This window comes from Abramis brama (genome assembly GCF_963993115.1).
Source record: "Abramis brama genome assembly, chromosome: 14".
In the NCBI taxonomy this organism is placed as follows: domain Eukaryota; kingdom Metazoa; phylum Chordata; class Actinopteri; order Cypriniformes; family Leuciscidae; genus Abramis; species Abramis brama.
Window position 1 is genome coordinate 30998375 of NC_139976.1, and position 19747 is coordinate 31018121.

Consider the following 19747-nt stretch of genomic DNA (forward strand, 5'->3'; position numbering starts at 1 on the left):
TAAAAGTAGTCAATTTAATTTGGGCTCTAAATTCCATCTGAAGTCTTCTGTAGCTATACGAGTGCTATGTGTGATGAACATACTGACATTTTTCATTATGTACTGATAATCTTCCCTTCTGATGAAGCTTTCATATATCATTTATGTTTGCCAGGAAGATGCTTTGTGCAAATCAATGCCGTTAATGTCAAATCTGTCACAGTGTACATTTACGCATACATACATGCATGTACATACATTTATATAATATTTTTTATTATAATTAACTAACTGCTGTAATAATGTAAGATATGCTGCAGTGGCATGAATAGGTATATATAAATCCGGTATAAGATCTAGGCAGATGGAGCTGGAGGATTTCAGAGGAACTCTGATAGCGTGCTGCAGAACCAGTTTACAACAAACACTGACTATTTAGATGTAGAGCAAACAATCGCATTGTCTGCAGAATCAGCAGAGGTAGAAGTTAGCTATAGAGGAAGGCAGGGTTTTAAGAGACTAGAAAATTAAGTGCCAGTCTGTTTCTTAAAGCAATGACTTGAAAAGACTTGAAATATAATGCACAAGTCACATGGTCTAATTTGTGCTTCTAAAGTGTTTAGAACTCGCTGCTCCTCACCACGGGGCTTCTCAGGTGCTGCGAGCAAATCACTCCACCCAAGTAGCAGTGCTTCGCCTTCTGAGAATATAGTTCCCAGTATGTATACGGTTAGAAGATGGCTGTGTCTCATGTGACCTTGTTATTTGTACACGCTGTGACTATACAAATCACAACATGTAAATAGGAAAATGTTGGCGTTATTTTGTCACTTATTGGAAGTGGTATGCTAGATGGAGCTGTTTACCTCCAGTATTTGTGCTAAGCTAGGCTAGCGGTGGGTGCGTCAGACAGTTACGGCATGCTCAGAGATAAGAAGGGTATGTATGGACTTATCTAACTCTGGGGGATACCGTGAATAAGCTAAAGTCCCAGAAAAGTCATCGTGTTCCTTTGATTCTTAATTCTAAATGGAAATTAAATTTTTTGGGAGGAAATTCTTTTAAAGGTGGCTCAGTGGGCAGGAAACAAAATTCAATATTTCTAAACAAAAAGCAAAGACAAGCTTACCTTTTTCATCGACAGCCCGATTACCATCAAAAGTCCAGTTATCCTCCCACTTCCAGCCAGGTGGGCATTCAATCTCTGTAGGGCCCTGAACTTTTTCTCCATTCTGTAAATACCAAAAGGATAACAATGAGGAATAGAAGGATTTTTGAGGGATATTACAAACATTTCTGTATGTGCGGTAGATTCCGTTCAAATAGAAACTACAAGAAACTACACTGTTCAACAAAATCTACGAATGTCTTTATTAGACATCTGATATGAAGCTAAAGTTAGACTCTTTTACCACATCAGTGTAAGGCTCCGCTGCAAGCTTCCATTCTCCTCCTGGGAATCGAGTCTCATTCTCATAGACCTCATCCACGAACTCTGTGTGTCCAGCATCAGCCTCAGTCATCAGACTACCCATCCACCCAAGGAAAATACAATTTAATTACTAAACTAACCGTTTCTGAAGGAAATGAGTGGTGGTTGTCCATGCAAAACTTGACATTATGATACTAGGTGTTGTGGGGGGTTACCCAGGCATTGCTATAAGGCTATACAGTAAATGTTTGGGACTGAAGTCTTGTTTACACCAACACAAACATTTGGCATGATTTTCACTGATTTTCTGATATTAGCATTTGTTCAGACCGATGTGTAAAAAAATGGCCAGATGGGCTGAATGAACATTTAAATTCCCTCTCTGACAGTAGGTGGCACTTATGGAAAAGCAGAAATACAATGTTTACTCCAGATACTATTGTACACAAAGCACTTTACATTAAGCTTCCATTAATGCATTAACTAACGTTGACTAACAATGAGAAGTACATTTGTTGCAGTTTTTATTAAGCATTTTTCATTTTTACTTTTTCAATATAGTTAACCAATGTTAACATTTGAATGAACAGCTGTTACTATTGCAATGAACTTTTGCAATAAAATGTAAAAATGCAACAAACAAAAAAAAAGATACTGGAATTTCTAACTTCGATACGATACCTTGAAAAATTACGATTATCGATATTCAATACCATTTTCGATACCATGGTGAAAACTGCCGTATATAGGCTACTGCCATACTGAAATTTGAAATTTTTTGATGCAAGTAAAAAGTCAGTAATAAAATAAGAAGAATAGAATAAAGAGAGAAATTAAATAAACACAGCTTTAAGTTTTTCAGGTGGGTCTAAAAGTATATTCAAGTAAGAAATGCTACAAAAATTCAAGAAATCAAATGTTAAACAACACTGGATAGTCTTCATTGTCAAATTTAAATATAGATTTATCCCTACAATTGAAGTTACAAAAGTTATTCACTCAAGAGCAGCGAGTGATTTTCTTTGTCTTTTGTTCTTTGATTAACATGACTGACAGCAGCCTAATAAACCTGCTGCTGTCTCTTTATGCAACGGATCCAATATACTGTTACACAACATGCGTTTTCTCTCAACTATTTATGTTCTAAAACTGACTGTTTACCTGAATACTTGCCAAGATGGGCATTTTGACCAAATTGTGTGCGTTTGAGAGGCGGCATTATGTGTGCACCACTTATATAGATCAGTGGTGCGTGCGCTTTTGGTTTGGAATTAATAAAATTATGTGCAATACACAAACTATTCAACCGGAGCAAATGAGACAAGTGAGTGAAAGAAGGCGGGTGTGTGTCACTTTGCCGTCGGAGAGAAGCGAGAGAACGCAGCTGGTACCGGCGTATCGATACTGCAGAAAAGGTGTTTTGCAACAGTTTCAGATACGCATCGAAATATCAATATTTTTGACAACACTAGTAACTATTTTGTTCAAATGTCTACCCATAATTATGAGCAATAGTAATAGTAAATGGAAGCATCAAATAATAATTTGCTAACTATTTCTTAATGTTTGTGTTGTTGAGGATGGGGGACAACTTACGCTTTCTCTGGTTCAACATGCCAATCACCTTCCCACTCCCAGCCAACAGGGGGCATGAAGTACTCCTGCTTCAGCTTAACTTTGCCTGTGACATCAGAGAACTTGCTGCGATTTAGCAGACCGGTGGTGCCCCATTTTCCCAAAACCTGAGCCTGGTTCTCATACTGTAAATGAAACAATTCACATCATTAGCTCAAAACTAAATGACTGCATCTGTCCAGATCTCAAAGCAAAAAAAACTAAACAATCTTTACCAGTTCTGCAAATACATTGAACATCCCCTCTGCATAATTATTGAACTTCTTTTCTTCTGTTGCCAGCCCAAGCCACATGTTCACACGTATCTGGACGGGAATCTTCAAACCTTTTTTGTTGTCCATGGGATACTGTAAGGAAACAGTCATCATGAGGTACAGAACATTTCATAGAGCAAAGCTTAAACATGTTTAATGCCTTATGTTTGAACAGCAGCATAGTACAATCTCTCAATACCTGCATAAAGACAGTCTGAGTCTTCCCGCAGTATTGGCCACATGCCGGCTCACAGTAGGATGAATGCAGCACTTGATAGGCTGGGATGCGGGTGTACGCAACCCTCTTCTCTCCTCTCAACATCCAGATAATCACATCAGGCATGCTGTTCTGAGGCTTTGGTAAAAGATGTTGATACAAATTATGTTTAAATGTGATTTCATTTAAGTTAGATTCTATTAGTTTGATTAACAAGAATTAGCAACTAAATTACCATTCTAATCTAGCAATAGTCCCTAACGTCTAAAGTATACTGTACAAATAAAATACAAGCATTGACAGAAAACCAGCTCCACGCAACTTCCTGGAAGTGCACCAGTTTGCCTGGAGTTGCATTTACTAGTAGAAAATGTTTTTCAGCTTTGTAGCATCATTAAAAGAGTTTTGTTTGTGTCTCATAGGTGCATGTTAACTTGATAAACACAAACAAAATGTATTCCATATTGTTTTCCAAGTTCTATCTGTGAAATAATCAGTACATTTTAGATGTACAGAAAGTCACATTCTACTCATAGCCAGATACTGCTATGCAATTATGTGTGCATTTTCTTTTCGCTGGTCTAATATTGTCAGTCTTGGTCAGTTTTCTTGGTTCTTAAGCGTAAAGTTAGCTATGAGAAGCTAACCAAGCACTGGTGAAGTAATATATTATTAAGACCAATGGGTTGATTTCTTTTTTGTTATTTAGGGATGCATCAATATTAAAATTATGTTCGATAACAAGCCGCTAATTATTTTCATATTAATTTATTCAGAAAAATAGCAGATTCATAAAATTCTATACTAATTTGTCTAAACAAATAAATAAAATACATCATTTTAAATGCTACAAGTGCATTTAGCCAAAACATTAATGTAATCCATTGTCCATTCCTACACAAAATAAAACCATACCTCCTCAGCAAGTTGCAGGAGTTTGTCAAGCCAGGTTTCAATGATGCTCAAGCACTTAGTAACATCTGTGGCCTCCTCAAACAAGCGTTTGGCCCCCTCCATGATGCTCTCCAGAGCTTTGTCTCGCAACTTCTTTATCTGAATATCCAGGGCTGTGAGATTGGGCTTCCCCTCCAGGTCAGGAATTTTTAAACTGAGCACACAGTAGTTTGTATCAGTTAAAACATGCATGACCCAAATAAAACACTTTCTCTTTAACCTACATACAAGAAAATCTCCCATATTTCAACTGTTCAAACATTCAACAATGCATGTAGTTACATCTTGATGACTATGGATCTAAATAAGATCTAAAGTGGATATTACCTGGAGATATCTTCCATTAACTGATTGATGAGCTTCAGCCAGATTTCTACTAGTCTTGCATCTGCAGCTTTGGACAGTACTGCAGACTTTAACACACTGAGGTTTGTTTGCTGCAAAAGTATTAAAAAAAGTTTGATGCTCAAAGAAATAATTATACTCTCTTTCTCACTCACACACACACTTAAAGTTTGGGGTCGGCAAGACGCTGCCATCTTGGTAGCGCAGAGCCATTGCACGTCACTCCCGGATAAACGAAAATGGGCAAAGAGGCGGGATTAGCTGAAGTGACGTGACGGCTAACAGCAGACAAACAGCGGCAATCCACCTGTCACTCAAGTGGACACGCCCTTAATTATGCAGAACTTTAAGGCTTAATATAATTTAAACGGATGAGTTATAAAAAAATTCACCCCCCTCACAGTTGTCATGAAGGGCGAAATTAGCTATATAGACCAAAACCACTTGTTGCACCAGGCTGTAAACATTTTTTTCTGCTGTAAAGTTAGGCATTTTAATATGGGGGATATATGAGATTGACTCTTTTGGAGCCTGTCTCTAGCAGCCAGTGGATGAATTGCAGTTTAAGTCACTTACGTATTAGTTTCAAGAGAGAGACAGGAAGGTTGTCGCTTGGTCAGAACAGTGTGCGAATAAAAAGTTTACCTGGCAAGGCTTTAAAATGCATGCAAATAATAAACTTAAGTTATTGCGAAGAACTGCAGTGTCCCTATTGTTGCGTTGCTAAACATGCGATGTGAAGGTATGTCGCGTTGTAACTGCAACTGAGAATAGAATGTGCACTGAAGCATGATACTACGATCTCTCTCAAAAGCAGATTTGAGACATTTTAAACGTTCAAGTTATAATCGTTATAGTCGCTATAATCGCACACTCCTAAATTCAATGTCATACAAAACATTCACTTACCAAACGGTTAGATATATAAAGAATGATGTTCAGTGAGTCTAGCCGGTGACTGATATCCTCCCAAAAGGATGTGATGGAAATCACAGGCTTAGTGTCGCCCCATGGCAGGTAGTAGTAATTATTACCTGGAAGAACCAAAAAAAAAAAAAAAATCAATACCTCACATCCTATTTTTACAAACACCAAATACTTCCAACTGTGCATCACCATCAAAAACAGCACAGCTGTACTGTGTGGTCGAAGCCAGAGGTTTGCACGTTTGGTCCATCTTGTTGCCATAGTTCCCGATGCTAACTTCAAACTGAATGGGCTCCCCCGGTTCTTGGATCATGGTCGCACTATGAAACACTGCACACAGACAATACTTCCTTCTGCGCTGGTATTTCTATGCAGAGAAAAGAACACAAAACTGTAAATATAGGCTTCAAGCGAAAAACTACTCTGAAAGGAAACTCAACAAAGGGCCACACCTGAACAACCAAGATATCATCACTTGATATTTCTTCCACGGACTTGTCAGGCTTTCCATCGAGTTTAGTAGAGAGTTCAACAAGAACTCTCCCTCGATAAGCCGCCCCTTCACCCTGCGAATATTCACAAATCCTTTAGCGTATTTGAAAAGCATTTTTTAACTGAAAACATTTTTGCTGCAAATTCTAATTACTTGGGAACATAAAATTAATCATCTGCACTTGCCTTTCCTAAATTAAGGTCGTCATATGGGTCAGGTAAGCCTGAGAACTCTCTCTGACTGCCATACAGACATATATAGCAAGGCCCAAAAGTAGGCAGGAAGCCCATCTCAGATTCCCCAGTCTCTCCTGTGGAAAAACACATTCAATTAAAAGTTTCCAGTGGCATGATATTAGTTAGTAGTTAGATTAGTAAGGTTTGTTAAAGCATCTCAAAAGCAGAGCGTTTTAAATTAGTGTCATGAATTATAACAAATCATTTTAAATGTACAGAAACACACAATTAATGAAATTATTATAATAATTCATTAAATTCATACTGTGATTTCAACTACATTGATAAACAATGTTAGTGATGATTTCAGCACAATATGATTATTCACAACTGAAATATTTTCACAATAACAGTCGTATACTACCGGCCAAGTTTGGAATAAATAAGTCTCTTACATAAATAAACATAAATAATCTCTTACAAAGGCTGCATTTAAAAATAAAATAAAAATAGAGTAAAAGTAGTAGTATTGTGAGATATTACTTTTATTTTTTCATTTCTAATACATTTCAAAATGTAATTTATTCCTGTGATAGATCAAATAAATGCAGCCTTGGTAAGCATAAGACAAAAACAAAACAAAAAAACTGAATTATTCGAAACTTATGCAAGTCAGATGCTTAATTATGCCATTTTATTTAGGTGATTAAGGTTATATTAAATTGCATTGTTCAGCTTTTTTGTCATGTTGCATAACATGACAAAAATAGCATAAGCGCTCTGTGCTAATGCTAATTCGAAAGCATGCACAGGCATTTATAATTTGCAAGCTAACTGCAACCCCTTGGGTACCATATCCTTTCAGACAATACAAATAAAAATAGTTGGTTTGAGAGAATAACCTGTTTAATAAAACTGCATGTTAACTAGAATTTATAGAATAACTATAATGCCTAAATATAATAACAATAAGGCCTAAATTGTGTGTTTGGACACAAGGGATTGCAGATCTGGAATCAGTGCAAATATTCAACCTTTACTTGCTGAAAATTCATCTCCTGGATAATATTCTATCACAAAGAAAACAAATAAAGATGAATAAAAGAATATTTAAGTTTTGAATTTCATAGTACACAACTCAAATTCAGGACATGACCCCTTTAATTAAAAAAAGAAGAAGAGTTTGACATGAAAATAGTGTATTCTGTATTTTATACCTTCAACTTCACCACCAGAGGATGCTATTTTGGACAGATCCAAATACGTGGTGCCAATGGCATCATTTCCAGAGAGGCGATCCCTGAGAAAGAGGGGGAGTCAGCTTAAATGTTCCAGTGTGTCATTGAATCAGTCCAGCTAGGGGAGTTCTCAGTTTTTCCACTGTTCCCTAAACAGCTGTAGTCTGGTTTATGGGGAGGAATGCATTGTGGGAGAGGGTGGGACAGCCCTGCTATGACTCACACTGCCTGCCTGCGTCCTTCCAGCTCAAAACACTGACCAAACTTTGACTCCCAGCTCACATTCCAAGACTAACACAGGGGATTCTCTCAACACAGATTTAAAATGTTCATATCCACTGTGGCCACACAACTTTACCACCACCATGCTCACCAGTCAAATACAGTCAGCTTGATTCTTTCACACATGGATGGGAACTGTAAAACAAGTCAAAGTTGTTTCCAATTAGAAAACTTCAGGGGACTAACAAATTAATAAAGTGCAAAAACAAATCTTTCCCAATCCAGCCAATTACCTTGACCTGCAGATTGAGCTGCTGGTTCCACTCTGGATTTGCATTCTTCTCAATTATTTGTGTACAGAGCTGAAATACATGTAACTGTAGTTCAGACAAAGGCAAAAGAAATATGCTTGTACAGCATGTCTGGGTGGACTGTACCTTTTTGCCAGCAAACCAGGCCTCAACAAATGGATCCACTAGATTTTTCTTGTTTTCTTGACCCCCAAATGCTGCTTTTAAAGTCTGGGTGATGGAGTCATCCACTGAAAACAAAAAGCACTTCAATGTTACAACTTACTTACACTTTAAAGTGGGGTTCATTCTTTCACAGTCTGAGAAAAGAATAAAAGTTACTAATTACAACTTATTTTACGTACAAATAATCTAAATACTTCCAACTATATTTACTTAATCTAACAATAAGTTAACTAACTTTTGCTGCTTAAAATGCAGTTCATTCTTTCAGTCTGAGAAAACTACTTAGTACAACTAATTTAAACACAAAAACATTCTGTATGATTGGTCACAAGAACAAAATATGAAAAATAAAATAACCAGCTTTCTCTGATTTTTTCCCCAGTCATTAGCTTAACTGACAGACATTTGAGAATCAGGGAATTCTGTGCACGTGTTAACAGTCCCAGCAACTTAACAGTTAATGGCAGGGAACAGTTTTGTGTAAGCTAGTAGGATACCACCTTGAGGGATCAGGAAGTGACTCAATGTGCCAACAAATAAAGAATCCCCAATGCGGCCCTTTCCTGGACTAACAATTGAATCCAAATCATATCAACCAAAGAAGATTGTCTGCTACTTCAGAGAACAAATGCATAAGGAATAAATGTCATACTCTGGGGGACGTCCTCAGCCCGAAACACTTTGAGTTTAAGTGTTACCCATCGGAGAGCGATGCCAGCGGGCAGCAGCAAGTTACTCTCCACATCATCTTTATCACTGTCCTCCTCCTTCCTTTCCACCTGTCAAAAAGACATTAACCAATAAGACCAGTTTATACAGCTTGTACAGCATAAGCTTACAAATTTTTTGGAGTTTTTTTTCTCTCCAAAATTTATGACAGATAGAAAGCAGTCTTTTTGCAACAAAGATGTTGATCCAGGAACATGTTGTACTTGGTGAAATCAGGTTCTGCAACAGTGTATATACTGTACAGTGCACAGATGCTAATATAAATGATCTTCAGGGGACGTACCGGCGGTTCATCTCCTGTTCCCACCACAAACATGCTGACTTTGATATAACCCTTCGCTCCTGAGCTCGAGTCATCTGGGTCACTCAGGAGAACCCATTTCTTCAAGATACAGTGAGCTAGGGTTTAAAAACAAACCTTTAATAATCTGTTCAACTACAGATAAAATGTAATGATTATTTTGTGAGTATCAGATAATTACCTGGTTCATCATAGATGTAGCCTATATCAAGCTACAAAAAGAGAAATTAATTCATAAGATCATCTTGAAGTACACTGCACGTCTAGTATAATAAAAGCACACTTTGGATTTTACTGAATCACCTTGAATTCACCCATGAGACAGTCTGATCTAAAAGATGAAGAGTTATACACCTGCAGAAAAGAAGAAAAACAACATCACCGATAAGAAAGAAAGAAAGGAAAACTGGTCACAGAAAAATGTTTTTTTCTTACCCGGAAGCTTACGACCTCATCAAACAGTTCCGAGGGCAACATGTTGATATTGAAAAAGAATATCTGGAAAGAGTGACACATACAGTATTTAGTGACATTCTATTAAGATTTTAGGAAATTGTGGCTTTTCAAAAAAATCAGGAATAGAGTCTAAGGCTACATTCAGACTGCAGACAAAAGTGACTCAAATCTGATGTTTTCGCTTATATGCTTATCTGTTTTAAATGTGAACAGCAGAACTCATTAAATCTGATTTATTTGATTCTGATTTAGACCACTTCTATATGTGGTACTAAATCCGGTACAGTTCAGATGTTTTGCAATGCAACCACAGTCTTAACAGTCATATCGGAATTCATGCGTCTTTTACGCCACTCTAGATCGACAATCGTCACAATTCTGCGCTGACGGGAGTCACTCCAAAGATTTCACTGTAGTTCTTTGGTCACTCGGTTAATATGGAAGACAGCCGTGACAGAAGTCTGGAGGGACTGCATCATGGTGAAAGCTCTATACAAGAAAACTTGAGGGAAAACTATATAAATATACCTAGAAATACTTTGCTCTCTTTCTCCTCATCCTTGTCTTCATGCTCCCTATCGCCTGCACATGAATTCACGTGCTTCAGGGGTACATCACTAATTTCAGAGTCCTACATGTTTACGTTTGTATGACAGTGTCTTGATGTTGTTCTTTTGGGGTCAGTTTGAGACTGTGATCAGTTCACACTTGAATCTGATATTGACCACATTTAAAAAAATAATGAGAACAGCCAAACAAAAAAATATATATCGGAGCAACAAATCAGAATTGAGCACCAAGGCTTGCAGTGTGAATGTAGCCTTAAAGAACAGTTCACTCAAAACTGTAAAAAAGTTTGTCAAATGTTTTCATCCGGTGAAAATTAGCAATTGGCAAGATTACAATATAGTACATGAATAGAATTGTGTACTTAAGAATAGAAAATGTTAAAAAAATAGTAACAATTGTTGCTGTTTTAAATGATAATACAAAAATTCTGTAATATCAATCGTGTACCTCATCAAAGTATGGGTTATTTCCTTTCCTGATCCTAGTTCTGTGTGTATCTCCACACACATGCACTTTGACCACAGGTCTGATGTTATTTCCAGGCAACTGACGTCCCTCAATCACCCGCACACGGATCTTTGACAAAAATAACATGACTAATAAAGCATATGCAGTCAGCATTTAAACTGGAAGAGACATCTGTACATATGACTACAGGACGCTGCTGTACCTGAAAATCCTGAGGTTTGTTGGCCAAATTATGACGTTTCCTTGTCCTAGTACGAAATTTCTGGCCAGGCTCACCAGGGGATGTGACAGCACCCGGTACCCCAGAATCAGTGCCGTCACCCTCTTCACCCCCTTCACCCCCAGCTGATCAGTGCACATCCACAAAGAAAAAAAATACATAAAGCAGCACGTCATGGCATGTGTCAGTCAAACATATGCAACATGGCAAACATGCAATACACATATTCAAAGCTAAAGCTTTTCACAAAATGATCTTCGCGCATTCCTGCAATCGACATTTAATTATAAAGTATCTGAAAATGCATTTCACACTTCATTTTTACACAGAATTTCACACACCATCAAGCATGTCATCTGTATAACACTCCATTACAAGGTCAAACAGAAAAGCACTGAGTCACACACTCAGCTAACCTGTGTTTCCGCCCATGCTGCCATCTTGTTGATCTTGTGGATTTGTCATGGCACCGGCAGGTGGCTCATAGCCAATCAACATGCTGATGGTCCCCTACAAAAGGATGCAGCTAATTATCTCATAATAATGTGTCAAATTGACTACATAAATACTGAAAGTGCCTCGAATGTGTAAACATTGACAGTGATGCTATAATCACAAAACTACATTAGATTTTAATTTTTTTAAGGGCTGTTTAAATACGCCTCTCAGGTTTAATACAGGTGATGACCTAATTCAAATTAACTAGTCAATTAAGCCAGTAAAGTTTGTTGTTAATAAATGGGACCAAATGGGTCTCATTCACTAACTTTGTGCTTGAAATCTGCGTACGAATGTTTTCACTTTCATTGTAAAATGTATTCTAAATTTAAACCACTCGTACACAAAATTCACATACACTTGGTGACCTAGATGAAATTTAACACTTAGATATAGATCTTAAATATATTCTATCATGTACATGTACACATATTATAATACACGTATATACAGCTGGCCAATCATAAGTCTATTAAAGGGGTTTGTTTAGTTTGAACTGGTTTTGAGGATGGCACAACTGGCATTGCTCGAGGATCTTGCTGCACGCGTTCTCAGGCTAGAATGTGACTTTACAGAGCGTTGTGTTTGTTGAGAGTGACGAAAGGTAAGGGTGTGAGGAAAGTCCTTGTATGGACATGGTTTGGGTTTGTTGTACGCACGTGTTGTGAATTAGCCGAAAATTTTCGTGAGAACTTCTCCTGTGCATGTAAATATGAATTATCCACACAATTATTAGTGAATGGGACCCAATAATACTTACTTGGTAGCTGAAAGTATTTTAATAAAAGAAAATGCAAAAGATGAGGATGTACGGGACTGTGTGAATGACGGAATTAGCTCTGCGGGTGCAGATTCTTAAAAGAAAATGTATTTAAAATATACATGTGTGTGTAATTTGATTTAGGAGATAAAAATAGAGAAAACACTTACTCCAAAGTTCTTGCCATTTTCATCCACTAGAGCCAAGTTTTTCAACGGAAGAGATTTAACTTGGCTACTGGCAAGGTCTTTTAAAGAGACTTTAGCAGATCCAATCAACCTAAAACAATCAAACAAACAAAGATAATTAAAAAAAAGGCCTGTGGAAAATCAAGCAGGTCAACTGATGTCCCATGTTTCTGTAGAACATAATATCTGTCTCATACAGTGTTTCAAAAACTGCTGTGTGAATCGTGTGACTTTATTTGCATTTGAAAAACAAAGTGCAGTGCACCACGAAATCAAAACTTATTTTCATAATTCATGTTCCTGGTCTGACTGTGAATTATTCATCAGTTAATATTATTCAAAAAAGCAACAAACAAACAAGGTTTGCCTTTATAATCTTTTTTAAAAATGGCAAAACTTGTTCCACCTCTGAAACAACTTCTTTTCAGCTGACATCATGAAATCCTTTTTCTCAACCCTTCGCCTCCATCATATATTTTTAAAAAATGGAAATAAATCTGATTACTCATTTAGTCATCATTTCATCACATAGACATATAAACAACATTAAAATTTCCACCACAGGGGGACTTTAATTATTTTCTGTCAGTCCATTAAATGCTACATAAACAGATGTGGCACACAACACAATGCGTAAATAAATATTATACATGGGAGAAAAATTCTTTGTGTGCTCTAACTCTGAAGTCACAAGAGATCTCCAAAAGTAAATAACGCCACCCAGATTAATAAAGCGAATGCAACGCTTAGTAGGTCAGGATCCAGGAACACCCTTTTCCATCTGAGCATTTCCCTGGCTAAGGGAAAAATTTGCAATAAAACGCTTTGATTATAAATTTTTCAGCCATAAACAACAGCACATTCAGCATTTACCTTCTGAAAACACTGACATGCTACCTCTAAACATTTGATTAGTGGGCTGGTGTTGTATCATTTCACAATAATAGCAAAGGTGCGTCCACAGACATTAGACCTGGAGCCAATGCCATGAAGCCAGTTTAGGTGGCTAGCCAGGTATGTTTCTGTTTAGTATGTGCCAACCCTGAGGACCATGAAAGTGGTTTGGCTTTTAGCGGTGGTCATCACCATAGTAACTTACGCTTCACGGCTTAACCTGCTTCGGGGCAGGTTATGTTCTGGGTAAGAGATCTCTAATCGAAATTGGACCAGCTGTGAGCAAAGTAACATGTCTGATGTTACATGTCTGAATGTTATTTCTGAGACCCTTAACCAGAGGTGATTCCAAGTATGATTAATATTTACCAGCCTCTTAATAGCAATGATCAAACACACTTCCTGTACTTTAGCACACACATGAAAGTATTTCAAAAGTCACTCGCCCCAGTCTCTCTTGTTACAAATAATTTTTTTAGGGTAACGACAATGATGTACTTAAAACGGACACGTTATTTCCTTTGCATTTTTCATGTAGAGACGAGAACGCTGTCAAAATTATCCCTGTTCACATGGATCCGCGAAACGGATTAAAAACGCTGTATTATGCATGTCAGGCCAGTAGTTGGCGATTTCACTTTCTTTGTAAAGAAACCCATTACGTGTTCCGTCTTTACGCATGCGCATGTTGTCACCGTCTGCACAAATTCCTATTTTTTGCAGTTTACACGGAGACAATAACGGTATCTTTTTCAAAAACTTTTTTCAGGTCCCCAAATGCAGTTGTTGTGTCAATGAATGGCCAAAATGCATAAAAAGTTCTCAGTTTTTAGATGCAAATGGTTTAGAGTAGAGTTACCCCTTAGTAACAGACAAAATCGTGATTATTTATTATTATTTTATATGATTTATATACCCTTAATCCATTACACATGAGTATTTTTGTTGACATGTTAGTCAAGGGTTTTTACAGAGGAGATTTTGGATAAAGGCCTTCTGAAGCGAAGTGTTCGTTTAAGAAAAATATCCATATTTAAAACTTTATAAACTAAAATAACTAGCTTCCGACAGACGGCCGGACGCATTGATTTACGGCGAAAGAGTTACCCTTGAACTGACATATGACATATTGACGAACGCGGAAGCACAGTGGATAGAGCAAAAAAAGTTTGTTGCCCAACCCTATTTGTTTGAACCACGAGAGTAAAAGCTTACGCTACTCCTACATCATACATTACGTCAAGGGTTACTCTTTTGCCATATGCAGACTTGTAGACTGTCTGGCGGAAGCTAGTTATTTTAGTTCGTAAATACTAAAATACTAAATACTTTTTAGTTTGTAAAGTTTTAGATATGTTTTACACAAACGCATTGCTTCACTACAGGCCTTCATTAACGCCCTGAAACCGTATGGATTACTTTTATGATGGATGGATGCACTTTTTTGGCCTTCAAAATATCAACTCCCATTCACTGCCATTATAAAGCTTGGAAGAGCCAGGACATTTTTTAATATAACTCCAATTGTATTAGTCTGAAAGAAGAAAGTCATATACACCCTAGGATGGCTTGAGTGCGAGTAAATCATGGGTTAATTTTCATTTTGGGGGAACTATCCCTTTAAGAATATAGATAAAACTGTAAAGTTTGGTGTATGTAAATGCTACTGAAGTGGAGATTTCTGGTGTCGAAGAAAAAACTAATTTTGAGAAAATGGCCTTTAAAGATATGTATTATTTTAATTGAAATCTACAGACACAAACAGATAAGGCACAATAAAATAAAATTTATTTCCACTAATCTGAAGCACGTAATTAAATGCTAAATAGCCCAAAGTCAGTGCACTTTTTTGCATGTAGTGTCTTGCCTTAAATTACAGTTATACAAGGATGGTTTTATCAACAATTTACACCCAAATTAATTTTGCCTAGTAAATCTTTGCTTTGGAAACTTTAATTTATATTATTTATAAAGTATTTTATTTATTGTATTTAATTCTATGAAACAGTCATGTATTTGGTTTTCAAACTATTTGATACCAGCTCTGCTTGGGTTTCTTGAATGAAGCCCATGTTTTCATTGTAAGAGTTCTTACAAAATTTTCAGGGAAAGTCTCACAACATCTTATGACAATTAAAACAACCTAATATTCAAAACCTAAAGATCTCAAACACGGCAAAGCAAACATATAAAACAAAGGTAACCACACCCTCCAACATGTCGCCTCATTCCATTTCCTTTATGGAATGTCATTTCTGAGATCCTTAACCAGAGGTGATCCCAAGTATGATTAATATTTACTAGCCTCTTAATAGCACTGATCAAACACACTTCCTGTACTTTAGCACACACATGAAAGTATTTCATTGGGAATTAAACTAAGTGCACTGCTCACTACAACTCTGGCCTTGTGGGAAGCAGACTAGATCCGTGCCGTGGTGTTCTTCATTTGCCAGACTCTCAAACAGAATTGATTTGGAATGCCACAATGCTACTTTTGTTCCACAGAGAAAAATGCACGTGTCCCACAAAATGTCGCCAAATACGTTGCTGGATCAACATCTCTTCAACATTCTGGAGCTAAATTCTCAGACCGTCCAAAATTATAATTTGATCAGCCTGCCCCATCTCTAAAATCTGATTAATTGATAACAATATTGTTCCAAAACTAACAAAGATGTTGATCCAGGAACATGTCCTACAGGAAAATGCCCAACAAAATCAGTTAAAGATCCCATGAAATTTAAAATGTTGAGTTTTTAGAGCTCGCAGTTCATGTCTATTAGATTTGTAATAAGTTAAAGGCTATTAGATACGTGCTGCTCCTAATTCCCATTTCGATAGGGATTACATCAACACAGGAAAGAAAACTGCTGGTCCAGCCCTTTCATAGTCATTAAACACACAATACATTGCCACTGTCTGGGAGACACTTTAAATCCCACTGATATTAGAGGTAAACTGAGCAATAACTGTGTTTTACTCTGATTAGCCCATATTAACTACTTATGTGCTATCCTGCAACACCATAACTAGTGCTCTTTCAACACAGAAACAGGTAAACAAAGAAAGATCAGTATAACTGTGTTCTTATGAGATCAGTAACATAAGCTACATGTCAAGGCCCAAAATATTTGCTTTTTCATCCTGTATCTTCAACATAATGCTTCTTTTACTTTGGTAACCAAGGTATCATAAAATAAATAATGTCTGCAAAAATCACAGGGAAATGAAAATGAAAAAGTTATGCAATGAATGAAAGACCCACATGACGTCAACAAGACAAATTTGCATGAAATTGCATGAATGTAAATGTCAGTGGGAGTTATGTTCCTCTTTGTGTTCGCCTTTAGATTTTCTCCAATGCCGTTCTCACAAAAAAAAAAAAACTAGAATAACTGGAAATGCATGAAATTTATAGCCCAACATGGTGATAAAGAGCTGTAAGACCATTCTATTTATGTCCATTTACTTCAAGTCATATCTTTATACAAGAACTGCATTTCAGTAACTAACAATCATTTATTCATCCAGTACTGCGAACCAAACGCCTCCGTTCCACCCATCATGGCATTGTAGAGCAGGTCTGAACACAGCTGTGAGGGTGTGTTTGAGGTACATGGTATTACAGTGTCAGACTGAGAAAACCAAGATTAACATGGTTCACTATTACCCTGAAATGCAGCAACTACTTTAAACTGTGACATCAATACAGAAGAGACAGTGAATCTAACCAAGAGAAAGAACTGATGCAAAACTTTGTGTTGAACTCTGCATTTTACTGAATGGCAAGTCACTTTGAGTGCATTCCAGAAGGTCAAAACGCTTGAATTCTATAAGCTTATACTTCTTTAGTCACACAACTTGTATTTGATTAAGGTGGGAGCAAGAGTTCAACACCACACTGTTTGGCGTATGACTCAATTGAGCAGTTGAAAAACACTCACTTGTCCTTGCCAAGAGTCTCGTAGTCTTTCACAAGCACATCAATGTAGGAGGAAGAATCAAGAGGAACACCTTTTAAATCAAACTCAAGTGTCTAAAGGGGAAAAAAAGCAATAAAAACTTCAAAAACTCTCACAGCCACTGGAGAAATGTTAAACTGTGCCATGCACAAGGTTAATATGCATGCAGTCATTGGCTCAGGTAGCCTAAATAATATGAAATTAAAAACAACACATAAACAAATTATTTTAAAAATAATCAAATTAAAAATACTTTGCATTCAGTTTTATGTCATACACAGCAACTTTAATTAGCGTTAAAGTGTTTAAAACAAAAACTCAACAGACCTCATTCCACACTGGGTTCACTTCATTGCTAATGGACTTGGTTTTCTTCTTTTCGTCTAAAATTATACGAAAGCCAACACGTCAAAACTAACAGTCGGTGCCGCTATTTTGCAGTTAAATGGCTATACATGAAACCAAACAGGATTTCTTACCTTTAAACACCACAGATACGACGGGGTCTGGGCTGCCCAGTTTCTTCTTGGGCAAACCCGCCGCAGACTCCACTGCCACGCGCAACATGACAGTAAAAAGCACAACACGCTTTCATTCAATGCACTTTCATAACGATGTCTCCCTGTATGTGAGACTGAGGGCTCAATGCAGTGCCCTTATCCTTTTGAGTTTGTAAAGGGTGTGGACTTCACTGACACTATGTGGCAGACTGCCTACCTGTTCAAGTTAACTTATATTTGCAGAAGTGATGCGCAAATATTGGCTTTAAATGATTATGAAATTCTTTTTGATATAACATAAAGAATATTGCCTGCATGCTTGCTCAAATACACGTAAAATTATAATCTCAGTCATTTAAAGTTTGAGAGATGAGACACAAGCGCCACCTAGCGGTGCATTGAACGAATCACATAGATCAACTTAGTGTTTTACACATCAAACGAACATGCCGTCATATTGTAAAGGATTTTGGGTGTGTTGTATGTTATGAGGGATAAGTAATTGGACATCATTCATTCGTCTACTACCTTCAGAGAGCCTGGGTTCAGATTCTGGACACTTGAGGAGATTCTTGTGCGGCTTCGGCTTGATGGCATCACACTCTTCAAACCCTAACTTTTAGTTCCAGTCGTCGAATTTGATTGGCCGAGCGGAGTCCCATATGGGCGGAACACTTCTAATGTTTGTATCACTCCGCTTGTGCCTGTAACGCGTTCAGACCAGTCTATGGTTCAGACCCATGGTTCATACCAGACTGGCTGGAAGTCTGTGTGCTTTAGTAGCGGCGATTTCATTTCTGCAAATTTAAATTACATAATAATGGCAGAAATTTGCATCTTTATCTGTATTATTAGTAACTGAATAATCCACTCAACCAATTTGGTCAAAATAAATTTGATCAGATATCGGATTGGATTCAATTTTGACAATTAGTTGTTTGGAAGAAAAATATATATTCTGAAATTTGATTAGATGACATAATCCAGTTTTGGTTTTGATCTGGATCAAACCTTCAGCACGCACCTGTTGTCCAAAACATTGACTACGTTTACATGCAGCCAATAACCCGTTCAGAACCGGGATATTAGCAATAACCCGGTCGCGCACGGCCATGAAAACCCGGATATGATCCCTGGGGTACCCCTTTTCTAACCCGAATATTTGGTCATGTAAACGCGTATCGGCATATCCCCATCAAAAGGAACATTGATTTTTTTGAGTAGAGACGGCGCATACAAAAACCCGCGTGCAGTATACCGGAAGTAAACAAGAAGTAGAGGTAAACATGGCGAGACGCAGCACAGCACCACACTTTTGGAGCGAGGAGGAAAGCGCAAACAAAGGCGATCGCTATCTGCCCCGAACTATTCATTATCCGCGTGCTGCTGCTGTTGTTGTTGTCTTTGGATACAGGAAGAACAATCGAAAATGACGCATATTGCGTCTTAAGGTTGTCCATGCGTCCAGACGCTAACCATGCGTCGCCGTTTACATCGGGATATTGCCAATTGATTACAAATTCCATGTGTACAGGAGTAACTCTCTCTGCTCACGCATGTAAACGGGTTATTCCGAATGTTTCAGGAACCCAAATAGTGACCTTAACCCGACCATAACCCGATATTTGACAGCTTGTAAACGTAGTCATTGTAGTAGAATTGGGATACCTTTGATCTTAAAAAATAATGATAATACAAAAATCCCAAGAGAAGGGTGGATTTCAGGAACAAAATGTATAAAACTGAAAACTGGTCAAATAATGCAACGTTTGTATCACTATATATACACATTTATAGTTCACACTTAATTTAACTGTTAGATTGATAAATTAGATAAAGTAGAAATAAGC

General features: G+C 37.4%; 1 protein-coding gene across 3 annotated transcripts in view; it reads right to left on the minus strand.

Annotated features, from left to right (window-relative positions):
- Window positions 1–18049, minus strand: part of myof (myoferlin) — a 32257-nt gene extending 14208 nt beyond the window's left edge. The window contains exons 1-28 of one of the 3 annotated variants that reach the window (XM_084134410.1): window positions 17877–18049; window positions 17725–17780; window positions 17380–17471; window positions 12521–12629; window positions 11509–11602; window positions 11075–11217; window positions 10852–10980; window positions 9814–9876; window positions 9682–9732; window positions 9560–9590; window positions 9361–9476; window positions 9001–9127; window positions 8310–8413; window positions 8166–8234; window positions 8024–8067; window positions 7630–7712; window positions 7453–7482; window positions 6422–6546; window positions 6196–6309; window positions 5933–6110; window positions 5726–5850; window positions 4799–4908; window positions 4433–4625; window positions 3500–3655; window positions 3262–3393; window positions 3008–3171; window positions 1392–1506; window positions 1109–1211 (exon numbers count right to left, since the gene is read on the minus strand). In XM_084134410.1, coding sequence (XP_083990536.1) covers window positions 1109–1211; window positions 1392–1506; window positions 3008–3171; window positions 3262–3393; window positions 3500–3655; window positions 4433–4625; window positions 4799–4908; window positions 5726–5850; window positions 5933–6110; window positions 6196–6309; window positions 6422–6546; window positions 7453–7482; window positions 7630–7712; window positions 8024–8067; window positions 8166–8234; window positions 8310–8413; window positions 9001–9127; window positions 9361–9476; window positions 9560–9590; window positions 9682–9732; window positions 9814–9876; window positions 10852–10980; window positions 11075–11217; window positions 11509–11602; window positions 12521–12629; window positions 17380–17471; window positions 17725–17780; window positions 17877–17964 — 2944 coding nt within the window. In that variant the 5' untranslated portion in view covers window positions 17965–18049. Of the gene's footprint in view, window positions 1–1108; window positions 1212–1391; window positions 1507–3007; window positions 3172–3261; window positions 3394–3499; window positions 3656–4432; window positions 4626–4798; window positions 4909–5725; window positions 5851–5932; window positions 6111–6195; window positions 6310–6421; window positions 6547–7446; window positions 7483–7629; window positions 7713–8023; window positions 8068–8165; window positions 8235–8309; window positions 8414–9000; window positions 9128–9360; window positions 9477–9559; window positions 9591–9681; window positions 9733–9813; window positions 9877–10851; window positions 10981–11074; window positions 11218–11508; window positions 11603–12520; window positions 12630–17379; window positions 17472–17724; window positions 17781–17876 lie in introns of all 3 variants that reach the window. The other 2 variants (XM_084134409.1, XM_084134411.1) reach the window with 2 other exon arrangements.
- Between the last annotated feature and the right edge of the window lie 1698 nt (window positions 18050–19747).